Source organism: Elgaria multicarinata, chromosome 16 (genome assembly GCF_023053635.1).
Source record: "Elgaria multicarinata webbii isolate HBS135686 ecotype San Diego chromosome 16, rElgMul1.1.pri, whole genome shotgun sequence".
NCBI lineage: Eukaryota > Metazoa > Chordata > Lepidosauria > Squamata > Anguidae > Elgaria > Elgaria multicarinata.
In genome coordinates, this window is record NC_086186.1 from 28,999,204 (window position 1) to 29,011,508 (window position 12,305).

At 42.6% G+C, this 12,305-nt stretch overlaps 1 protein-coding gene across 1 annotated transcript in view; it reads left to right on the forward strand.

Moving 5' to 3' along the window:
• Positions 1–12,305, forward strand: part of IQCH (IQ motif containing H) — a 69,573-nt gene that overhangs the window by 21,577 nt on the left and 35,691 nt on the right. The window contains exon 8 of the mRNA XM_063142665.1: positions 7,362–7,553. Coding sequence (XP_062998735.1) covers positions 7,362–7,553 — 192 coding nt within the window. The remainder of the gene's footprint in view (positions 1–7,361; positions 7,554–12,305) is intronic.

The following is a 12,305-nucleotide window of genomic DNA, read 5'->3' on the forward strand; positions in this document are numbered from 1 at the left end:
TGTCAAGCTCTTAAATTTTGCCCTATTATAAGCATGTTCTTTCAGTTCAGCCAATCCATGCCTGTCACACTGATCCAACTCAATGAAGTTGTTCAGTCCAATACTGTGTTCAGCTCATCAGCCTCAGTTTTACAAAACTTGTTTGTGCGCATTGACCTTATGGATGTAAGCAGTACCAGTGGCATAAGGGCAGCTACTCAGCATCGTAGGCAAAAGTACGTGGTATGTATTTGGAGGATGAAGGCTGAGTGTTGAATACCTTGCATGATTAGGACCTGAACACTTGGTCATACGGCATCATCAGACAGGGTGGGGGAAGGAATCACGTTTCCCTCCCATCTCTTTGCCTCCTGCTTCTGTCCCACAATAGGGATGAACAGCTTCCTCTTCCTTCACACGGGGAAGAAAGAGAAAGCAAGCAATGACCATGTGGCCCATGCAGTGGGTGTTTTTATCACGCTGCTTCTCCTGCACATAGCAGGAAATGGAGGCACGTTTCATTACAGCAAAAAAAAAAACAACCTCGGATTTTCCTGGTCTATTTTTGTGACGGAAAAATGAGCAGAAAGGAACGGGAGACACGCGGGAGGCAGACGGCGTCATGAAAAGGACCCACGAAAATCTGTGAGTGGCCAGTAACGAGCGTGCTATAAAATGCTCATGTGATGACGCTCATAGAGGCAGAGGCCATTGTATTAAAGTTGTAATTGCACATTTTATCACGTGTGCTTAAAGATGAGCAAAGTAGAGTTGTGTAGCACTGTGAATTATATCAATAGCAATTAATCTGTGTGTAAATGTAGTCAGAGACCTACAAAGTAAGTGATTTTAAAAGCAGACCAAACCCAGATTTTTTTATGCCTCAGTGGCTAGTTTCCATAAAACCTTGCATGCCAAAAGAGGTTTGGAGCTTGGATTTCTCAAGCAGCAGCCCAGATGCCACATGGCAAATCACTTTTAAAACCTCAGAGATGTTAAGAAGTAGGTGGTGCTATGACATGAGAGAGCAGCTATTTAAAGAAAAATGTCACAAAAAACCTAACCCTGCTGGGCGTGGCATATTGAAAATAGCTTTTTAGATTCCACTCCAAATGTTAGACTTCAGCACAGTGTTGTTAACCTTTTCCAAATATATCTCTTATCTTTGAAATAAATAGGGGATGGCCTTGCAAATAGCTTCCATCCATTCTTAGGGAAATCACGCAAGAGATGTTCCAAGAGGATTCTTACTAATCTAAATATTAAGATTCCTACAAGTAAAGGTGCATGGCTGGAAATTTTAAAATCTTAGTAGTCCTATTTATTTGGGCTATAGCCAGATTGCTCCCTATGGTCAGGCTTTTTGTCTTTCCGTTTCTAGGTATCCATTTTCTTTCTGTCCCTTCTGTATTTTGGACACACCTTCATTGCAAATTCAGGTCTTTTTCACACAAGATGAACAGGCAATATAAGTGTACCGCTGAGTGCATTATTAAGAGGGGGTTGCAGCCAATCACAACTCCCTGATGATTGCACCAACACAATATACATGTTTGCAAGCATGTATTAGTTATGTTTGCACTGTACTTTTTGGGTGTGTTCACCTAAAAAAGTAATGTGTGCAATAGCCCTAACCTGTACCTTCCAGTGTTTCTTAATAACCAGAATTCTCCCATATTTTACTTGGATGATTGTTGGAATAAGGACCTATGTCTAATGAAAATGTTTGTCTTGTGGCATTTGACCTATAAAAGGTGTTTTGTAAATCAAAATGTTTAGTTCTGAAAGAACCACTTTACCTTGCTGCTCCCCGTAAGATGAAATGCAGACCCAGCGATGGGGGTGGGGTGGGGATTCTCCATTTTTTTGTATTGATTTTTCCCCCTGACGCGGTAGAATCAAACTGTGCCAGAAGTGTTGAGATGAATCACCATTATCCAAAGGCCGCAAGCCTCTCTTCCGAGTGACAGAAGGAGAATTCCGCGTGGATCAAATAAATACAGATGTGTCGTAATTAGTTCTATTCCCAGCGAGCCCATTTCCAACACACTAAAGATGTGAGCGATTATGGAGCCTCACCCCAACAGCTTTTATCAATTTAAACTGCTACGCTACAGGATAGGTCATAACCCAGCCTGCTATTAATAATGTATTTATTGCACTCAACATTATAAATTAGCGTTGTGGAGGAAAGAGAAAGAACACCTCTTAACGAGACTAATGTGATCTTCCTACAGAACCGGCCCATGTCCCTGGCTACTTTCTTGAAGTTCAGCCCCAAGACAATCAAAAGGCTCAGAAACCTGATCCAAGGTAAAGAGGCCTATATCGTTGGAGGGCTTCTGAACCAAGATGACCTGGAAGTGGCTGATGCCTTGGATGTGCCCATTTTGGGCTCAGACCCGGAAGTGGCCCATCTCTACAGCTCCAAATCAGGAAGCAAAAGGGTATTTGCTGATGCCTGCGTGCCACTGCCGCCAGGGCAATATGACATCTACAACAGGCAGCAGGTAAGAGCGGCTGCCGTTTGGGCAACTTAGGCATTCCAGTTAGAAAGAGTATTCGACACCCACCCACCCCCGGTTGTCCCTAGTCAGCCCTTACTTTGATGGCCAGAGCTGAGCCTGTGCTGAGGTTCACCAGGGCTGAGCCCCAGAAATTGGTGTCAGTACCAGAGCTCAGCCTTTAAATCTGTGAGTGGATTACTAGTGCTTTTTCCAGTAAGTGTTATGGCTGAACGGGGATTTAAACTTGAATTTTACTTGCCCATGTCCATCAGTCTATGTGTAACACCAAACTGACTCTCGTGCATGATTTCCAACCAGAATTGCAGCCTGGCTGGTGCCACCTTTTAATCCAGAACACATTTGCTTGGCCGCCATCATTACGGCGGAGCTTTGGCACCATGAGGCGCCTTGCTTCCGCACTTGCATTCCTTCCTGGCATCTGCACAGGAAGGAACACACGTGCGAATTTTCCAGCTTTGGAAAGGTAAAAATAAAAATAAAAAGCGGGGGAGGAGAGGAACGGGGCCGTTACTCCCCCCCTTTTAATTTATTTTATTTTATTGTCTGTATTTGCGCAGCTGTGCAGATACAGATAATAATTTTTTTAAAAAAACCAGGTGGGGGAGGAACAAGGCAGCCAGAGGAGGATGTGAGAAGGGGGACTGGGTGAACCACGTCTCTTCCCTCTGGCTGCCTCTTCCTCCCCATCCCGCCCCATTTCTTTTTATTATCTGTATCTGCACAGCTGATAATAAAATTTAAAAGGGGGGGAGGAACAGCCCTGTTCCTCTCCTCTCTCCCCCCAATGTTTTTTGTTTTACTTTTACAGAGGCATGGGGCTGCCCATGGCAACCAATCAGGGAGCGCCATGGGCTCCGCTGCCCCAAAAAAGTCAGGGTAAGTGCCCAACTTTTTGGGAGCGGAGTTTCCAGGGTTTGCCCCCGGATGGCTTCGCAATGATGGCTGCATCATGTAGATGACGTGCCGCTACTGCGAAGCCACCCTGGGGCCAACCCTTGGTGTAGACGGGCCCTTGGAAATACATTATGTGGAAATGGAGGGGATCTTAGAAGCTTAGAATTGGGATGGCGTCCGTCTGCACGATAACTCACAAGTTATTTGTTTATTTATTTGTTACATTTCTCTATTGCCTAGTAGCCAAAGCTCTGTGTGCAGTTCACAAAACAAAACTTAAAACCCTAAAACACAATTGCATAGTGAAAGATAATATAAAACTATAAAACAAAATAAAACCAAAGCAGGAACCAAGATAAAAGCCAGCAGCAGTGCAAAGAATTGAAGGACGAATTGAGATGCCACCACGGAAAATGCCCTCTCCTTAGTAGCCACCCGCCTCACCTTATTCAGCATGGGCACCTGGAGAAGGGTTTCTGAGGATGATCTTGGGGTCCGGACAGGTATATATGGAAGGAGATGATCCTTCAGGTAACCTGACCCCAAGACACTGTAGGTTAATAACACCACTTTGAATTGGGCCTGGAAAAGGACTGGCAGTCAATGCAGATCCATAAAATACTGGCATAATATGGTCATATCAGGCAGTCCCCATTAACAATCTCGCTATGCTGTTTTGGACTAGCTGAACTTTTCAAAGGCAGACCCACATATAACCCATTGTAGTCATTCTTTAGGGCGAATGTTACCCCTGCAGAACATGTTGAATATCACTCATCTGGGCAGAAGAACACTTCCTAACAGTACTTCTGTCCTGTCTCAAGGCAAGTTTTGTTGTTTATTCGTTTAGTCGTTTCCGACTCTTCGTGACTTCATGGACCAGCCCACGCCAGAGCTTTCTGTCGGCTGTTGCCACCCTTAGCTCCCCCAAGGTCGAGTCTGCCACCTCCAGAATATCCTCCATCCATCTTGCCCTTGGTCGGCCCCTCTTCCTTTTGCCTTCCACTTTCCCTAGCATCAGCCTCTTCTCCAGGGTATCCTGTCTTCTCATTATGTGGCCAAAGTACTTCAGTTTTGCCTTTAATACCATTCCCTCAAGTGAGCCGTCTGGCTTTATTTCCTGGAGTATGGACTGGTGTGATCTTCTTGCAGTCCGAGGCGCTCTCAGAATTTTCCTCCAACACCACAGTTCAAAAGCATCTATCTTCCTTCGCTCAGCCTTCCTTATGGCCCAGCTCAACATACAAAATGTAAAATGGCTAAAACAGTCTTCCCGTGTTGCGTGGTGAGCTGTTTCACACAATCTGCTTCTGCCATGCAGCTGCTTCTATATGGTATCATTTTGAAAAGTTTCCTCGTTGCACTTTGCATTTGTGAACTGGGCCTCCAAAGGAGAGGTGCCTCCACCAAAAAGGCCACCTCCCCAGTAGCTCCCATCTCTTGAATCTATTTCCTCAATTTTAGAGGAGAGTTTCCCAGATGCCAGAACCACACTGAGGCCATGTGCAACCATAGCAGAATCTGGAGTCTAAAGCATGAGTTCAAAGTGTAGTAGAGATAAGGTAATTCTTTGATCAGGCAATGCTAGAAGGCCAAGCTCTGGGTTTTTAATACCAGTCCAGCTCCCAGTCAGAGATGTTCTACAGCCTGCCAGTCTCAAAGGCTGACGTTGCTCCCTTTTCAATTTGGCACATGTAAAATTTCTCCCAACTAGAAACATTTCCAATTCTAAATTGATTACATCTTATGTAATAAAAAAAATGAAATAATGTGTATAAAGATGAGAAGAAGAGTTGTGGAGGGTAAAACGAAATTAAGCAAGGTAAGAACTAAAAATTGGAACTCGGAACCTGATGGAGCTTATGAGAACTAAAGAGTTTTCTAGAGCATTATGGTAGCAAATTGCTTGCTAATGTAGAGCCATTCATGATGTTAAAGGAGTCTGGAGTATCAGCAGGTATTTTGCAATTTTCTTTTAGCACAATTTTTTAATTTGGCACATGTCAACTTCACTCAGACTAGAAGCATTTCTAGTTTTAAATGGACTACATAACTAGAAGTTTCTTAAAACAACCCTATCACCTGTCTGTGTTGCAGTCTGAAAATTGCAGCCTATTTTATATCTTCCAAAGGCAAGAATCGATAGGATTTTTGCTTGCCGATATGAATCATAATGATTTTGAGAGGTTGTGATTACTCTCGGATTTATGAATACTGTTGGTTTTCAGAACAGTTGCTTTCTTTTCTTTCTCCCCCCCCCCCCCCGGTTTTTCTTTTTGCTCATTACCATTGGCTTGTAAACAGTGGCAGGTAACCTAATCTATTGCAAATTCCAGATGGTGGATAAAAAACACATCATCAATGCTGAGAAGAAAATAACCAATGTCTTGTCTGTACTCGACAACTAGATATAAAACACATTTAAACTATGTTTCAGACACTGAAAAAAATACCTTGGAAAGCATGTAGGTGTTAGGGGCCAGGGCTGATCTTATGATGAAGCCCAGGGATGAATGCACGCAAGATCAGGTAGAATCATAGGCAGCCTCAAGAACAAGGTACTAAAGAATGCAGCAGCCAGGATGAAAAGCATATTACAGAAAATCATAGAATAGTAGGAGTTCTAAGGGACCTATAAGGCTGTTGAGTCCAACCCACTGCTCAATGCGGGAATCCACCTTAAACCATACCTGGCAGATGGCTGTTCAGCTGCCTCTTGAAGGCCTCTAGTGTGGGAGAGCCCACAACCTCCCTAGGTTATCGGTTCCGTTGTTGTACTGCTCTAACAGTCAGGAAGTTTTCCCTGATGTCCAGCTGGAATCTGGCTTCCTGTCACTTGAGCCTGTTAGTCCGTGTCCTGCACTCTGGGATGACTGAGAACAGATCCTGGCCCTCCTCCGTGTGACAACCTTTCAAATCCTTGAAGAGGGCTATCATGTCTCCCCTCAGTCTTCTCTTCTCAAGGCTAACCATGCTCAGCTTGTCCAGACTCAGAGGGACAAGTGCCTGCAGAGGTTGCATTTGCACCCTTCCTGGATGGAATATAAATGGTAGTTGGGCATCTTGCCTAGACTGGGAGGATGTGGCTTGCTCAGGAAGAAAGACGACGTCCACACTCGTGATTTCATGGGCTCACAGTGGTGCAGAGGAGGCTCCATCCCAGTAACTTCTGTTAGAATGCAGAAGCAGATGGCATATGGTCAGCTCATAGTCAAAGCTAACCACGACGGTACAAAAATAATATATCACAGTGTAGTCATGGCCCAAGCATTGGCTTTAATATTACTTCCCTCACTGTTACAAATTGTACCCTGCAAGCCTACTTACACATTAGCTTTCCTTTCGATTTGTTTCAGATTGTTTTTGTTTCCTGCTGTAAGCTTCATATGAAATATTGACGGGGGGTGTTAAATAATCAAAGGAAGGTGACAATAATTTAAAGAACAGTTCAATTTTCACTTAAAGATAGCTCATAACTCTTTCTATTGGTGCAATCTTTACAATACTATCGACCCATTTCATTTCTGTAGGGGAGTCGTCAACAGAAAACCTATTTATTGGGCTTTCAAAAGCAACAAATAACAGGACACTGAGCAAACAAATAATAATTCCATTTGTGGTTGAAGTTCAAATAATAAAAAGTGTCTTAGAATCCAGAGGATTGCTGTTGTAACAAATACCTCCTGAGCTAATCTCTTTTGCAAGGTTATGTTCAAACCCACTAACAATGAAGCCATGAGATAGTTTTAAAAATGCCTCTTTTAATCTAGTTTTAGAAATACTGTGTCTGTCACCACTACACAGTAGGGCCTCCCTCCCACAGGCTGCCTTCATGGTTTCATCAATGCCTCACGCAGGACATCACTATGGGAAAGTAGGTGATGAGTTATAGAGGATGCGCGTGGTTTGGAATGGAATCTGTTTGAACTTAAGTGGAAAACCTCACGTTTTTGTCCCCAGATGGTTGAGGCCATAAGTCAGCTGATATTAGACTATCCGGAAGTGAAACGCTGGGTGTTCAAAGTGGACAACGACTTTGGGGGAAATGGTACAGCATACTGTGACATCACCACACATCTTAAATGCCTCCCTTGGATTCTGAAGGAGAGCCATAGATATGGTCCTGAGATATGGAAGAAGAGGTGGGCGCATGTAAGTCCACTGGACAGTTCAAATTCCTTGTATTTTGACCCGTTTCTCCCAGTTTTAATCCTATTTTTATTTTATTTATTTGTATAATGATAAACCACCATTCAAGATATAACCAACCTTATCTTTATCACAACAGAGAAAACATAACTAAACGTCAATTTCCATAAAATACAAAAAAAATGTAGACAGCAATTTGAAAAAAATACATTACAGTCAGCAATAGGGATGTAAAATAAAGCTAGAACGTTTGTCTCCAAATGCTTAGGTTTTTTAAAGCCTTCTACAGGATGGGTGTGGTATTCTGGGAAGGGTTTTCCATATGTGCAAGGCTATGCCTCTTGCAGTGGTCAACAAAGCTTTGGGAGGTTAGGTTTTCTGGTGCATGACAGTTTTAGTGATTCCAGCCGGGAGAAGCCTTCCCTTAGACATCCCAGGGCCAATTGGTTAGGGTTTTAAAATTCACAGCCAGCGCCTCGAATTGTGCCTCTGAAGTGTTCTCTGTGTGATACAGGGTAATTCAGGGTGAAAAGTAAGGCTTTTATTCTTCTATCTTGGCTAATATTAATTCTGTATATAGAATGTATTGCAACCTGCCTTAAGAAACCTGTCATCGGTCTTAAAGGGGCCATTGTGGAACAAAGAAACATGAAAGGGAGATTAGACCGAGAGGCTGATGAGTTAGACTTCATCAACAGGTTTGATTCTGTAGCCAGAGGTTTGAATCGGGATAAAGGATTTTTCTCACACTACATGATTTAATTGGCTTAGCTGGTGCCAGGGCATTTGTGTAATCAGCTGCTACTACACTGTTAATAATGTGATTGTCATGCTCAGTAATTTCCGCATTTAATTCCCTTCTAACCTCACTGTTTACAATTCCCACCCTCCCCATTTTATGTACTGAATATAAACCTGACATCATCTGATAAAGTGGGCTAGAGAACCATGCCAGAATAAATATGTTAGTTTTTAAGGTGCCATTAGACTGTTTGTATTATTTGCTGTACTAGACTAACAGAGCTACCCTTTGTTTTAATAAAAAGAAGTTAAATCTCTGTTGATCTGTTCTCCGTCCTTCAATCTTCTTTTTTCTCTTAATGGAAATATCTTAACCTTTTTTATATTCTTCTCTTATGAAAGGTTTTCCATTCTAGCCATAAGCTGCAATGCACTGTCCCTGCTGTATTTCAAAATTCTCTTTCTTTGGATTAGTGTCTGATGCTATACTGCAGATTGGCTCCGTGAAGCGCATTTTCATTAGTCTTTACCCCACCTTGTGTATAACTGGGGTGTTGCAATTGTTTCGATAGTGTTACTCGCACCTTCTTAACTAATAGGCTTTTAATAGCTGCCTCAGAAAGTTTTCCTGTCCTGGACACCTGCCCTGCTTTGGTAAAAATAATCTCAGATATTTCCACATGAAAGCAAATTTAAATCATGTTCATTCTAGCATAAATTTTTAGTGCTATTGGTTAGGTTTTTCTAGGATCTTTTGCTTGTTATGTGTCCTTCACATTGGAAACGTTAAAGTTATTTGGCATGGCCTCCTCCTGCTTCCGTCGATTCACCCTTCCCCTTGCCTAGTACAAGAGTGAGTTGCTCCAACCACTGTCTTTGGGTAGGTGCAAGAACACAAAATATGGCTTTGTTTGCTGACATGGAACAGGCCGCCCCCCTGGCAAAACTTGAGAATGCTTAATTTAATCGGACTCACCTAAGAACACACCCACTGCCTCCCCCAAACTAGAAAGCCACTATTTCAGTATCCTTAGAACATAAGGAGAGCCCTGCTGGATCAGACTGAGGATCCATCTAGTCCCGCACTCTGCTCACACAGCGGCCGACCAGCTGTTGACCAGGGACCCTCAAGCAGGACACGGTGCAACAGCCCCCTCCCACCCATGTTCCCCAGAAACTGGTGCACACAGGCTTACTGCCTCGGATACTAGAGATAGCACATATCCATCAGGGCTAGTAGCTATTGATAGCCTTCGCCTCCAGGAATTTATCCATCCTCCTTTTAAAGCCATCCAAATTGGTAGCCATCACTACATCTTGTGGTAGTGAAGTCCATAATTTAACTATGCGCTTTGCGAAGAAGTACTTCCTTTTATTTGTCCTGAATCTCCCGCCAATCAGATTCATGGGATGACTCTGGGTTCTAGTATTTTGAGAGAGGGAGGAAAATATCTCCCTATCCACATTCTCCATGCCATGCATAATTTTGTTCACTTCTATTAAGTCTCCCTTTAGCCTCCTTTATAACCTTCCCTCGTAGGGGAGATGCTCCAGCCCCTTAATCATTTTAGTTGTCGTTTTCTGCACCTTTTCCAGCTCTATATTTTTTTTACGTGTGGAGACCAGAACTGTCCACAGTATTCTAAGTGTGGTCGCACCATAGATTTGTATAAAGGCAGTAGGATACTGGCTGTTTTATTCTCAATATTCCTTTTCTTATAATGCCTAACATGGAGTTTGCCTTCTTTACAGCGGCTGCACACTGGGTGGACATTTTCATCGAGCTGTCCACCACAATCCCAATATCTCTTTCTTGTTCAGTCACTGCCAGCTCAGATCTCATCAGGTTATACTTGAAGTTGGGGTTTTTTGCCCCAACATGCATCACCTTACACTTGCTTACATTGAACCGCATCTGCCATTTGGACGCCCACTCTCCTAGCTTGGAGAGATCCCTTTGGAGCTCTTCACAATCCCTTTGTGTTTTAACAACCTTAAATAATTTGGTGTCATCAGCAAACTTGGCCACTTCACTGCTCACTCCTAATCCCAGATCATTTATGAACAAGTCGGAAGGAATTGGTCCCAATACCGATCCCTGTGGAACCCCACTATTTACTTCCCTCCATCGGGAGAAGTGACCATTTATTCCTACTCCCTGCTTTCTGTTCTTTAACATTACTGATCCATAAGAGGACCCCTCCTCTTATTCCATGACTGCTAAGTTTGTTCAGGAGTCTTTGGTGAGGGACTTTATCAAAAGCCTTTTGGAAGTCCAAGTAAACCATGTTCACTGGATCACCCCTGTCTACATGTTTGTTGACACTCTCAAAAATTCTAGAAAATAAGTGAGACAATTATTTCTTGGGAGAGGCTTTTCCTTACCTTGTCAATGTGGGTGTTGGCATCCTTGGTCCTAGCTGACACATGTCCCAGTGAGTCCCTGCGCTCCTAATTTGCAGTGGCAGAAGTGATAAAGAGCTTCAGTTAGTGGGCGGTATAGAAATGCAATAAATAGATAAATAAATAAGAGCCAGCCAGAGGAAATTGCGGGAATAAATTGGTCAGGTGACCCACAGGGTGTGCTTGGATGATGGTATTGGGAGAAGAAGCCATCGTGCCTTCTCTCTCCCCCCGACTCCACGTGAGATGTAAGTGTGACCACCATTTGCATAATTCCCCCAATGCAGCATGGGGTGGCGTGGTGTCTGAACCCGACATACGGCAGGGTTGTCTTCATACCCATCCTTCAACTCCTACTGCAAGCCATGGGTTGTAGAGTGGGTACAGGCTGTGGGCTGGGGAACATGGTCAATATTTGCATCTTACTGAGAAATATATTGTGTTTAATGTTGTTTCCTGCCTCAATCCAGAGGGAGAGGCGGGTAAGAATTTTTTTTATTATTATTATTATTATTACTATTATTATTAATTCTTTCTCGCTCATGGTGGTTTTTCTAGACAGACATGGTGGTTTTTCTAGACAGACTTTTACAGATTCAGGAATTTCCTGACAATTGAGCATGTTTTAAGTATGACTGCTTTCTGGATGGTGGTGTGGATGTATTTTGGTAGGCCCAGTTTCTGAAGGTTTTCTGTATAGTTTTCTGATGTGATGCCGGTGACCGATGTGACTAATGGAGTAATATTGACCTTTTCCTGTTGCCATAGTTCTTTGACTTCCATGGCCAGTGGTATATATTTTTCTCTCTTTTCCTCTTCCTTTTCAACAACATTTTGTCATTTGGTATTGCTATGTCGATGAGGTATGTGTGTTTTTCTTTTTTGTCTATGACTGTTATGTCTGGTCAGTTGCAAGGTATTGTTCTGTCTATGAATTGTTCTCTCGCAGTATATTTTATGATCTGCATTTTCCAAGATTGTTTTGGGTGAGTATGTACAGTATGGTGTAGGTTGTTTGATAAGGTTGAATTTGATGGCCAGTTGCTGGTGAATTATTTTTGCAGCTGTATTGTGTCTGTCCGTATAGTCCGTTCCTGCTAAAATCTTACATCCTCCTGTTACATGATTTGTTGTTTCTTGGAATTGATGGCATTTCGTTCATAGGTTACATTGTTATCTTTTATGATGTATTTTTGGTAGTTCTTGGTTGCTATAACTTGATCCTGTATAGCCGCTATTAAGAATCCTTCCGTTTCTGGAAATAACTCACCCTTCCTGAGCCATTCGTACAATTATTCTTTGTTTATTTGTGGGTTCTGTATTATGTTGTAGTGCTTTTTCTGCCCATTTTTCTTTTTTCCCTGCAAGTGAGAGTGGTCGTATTTGGGCTTCGTTTTGTAGTGCTAGGTTGAGTGGGGTGTAGTTTTTATCTGCTTTTACTATGGCTTTATGGATGGGGGTGTTTTTAGTGTGGAAGAATTCTCTGAGTGATTTTATCTGTTTAGCATGGATTACGTAATGTTGTTGTTGTTGTTGTTATTATTATTATTATTATTATTATTATTATTATTATTATTATTATCCATCCCTTTAATCAATGCCAGCACTGTG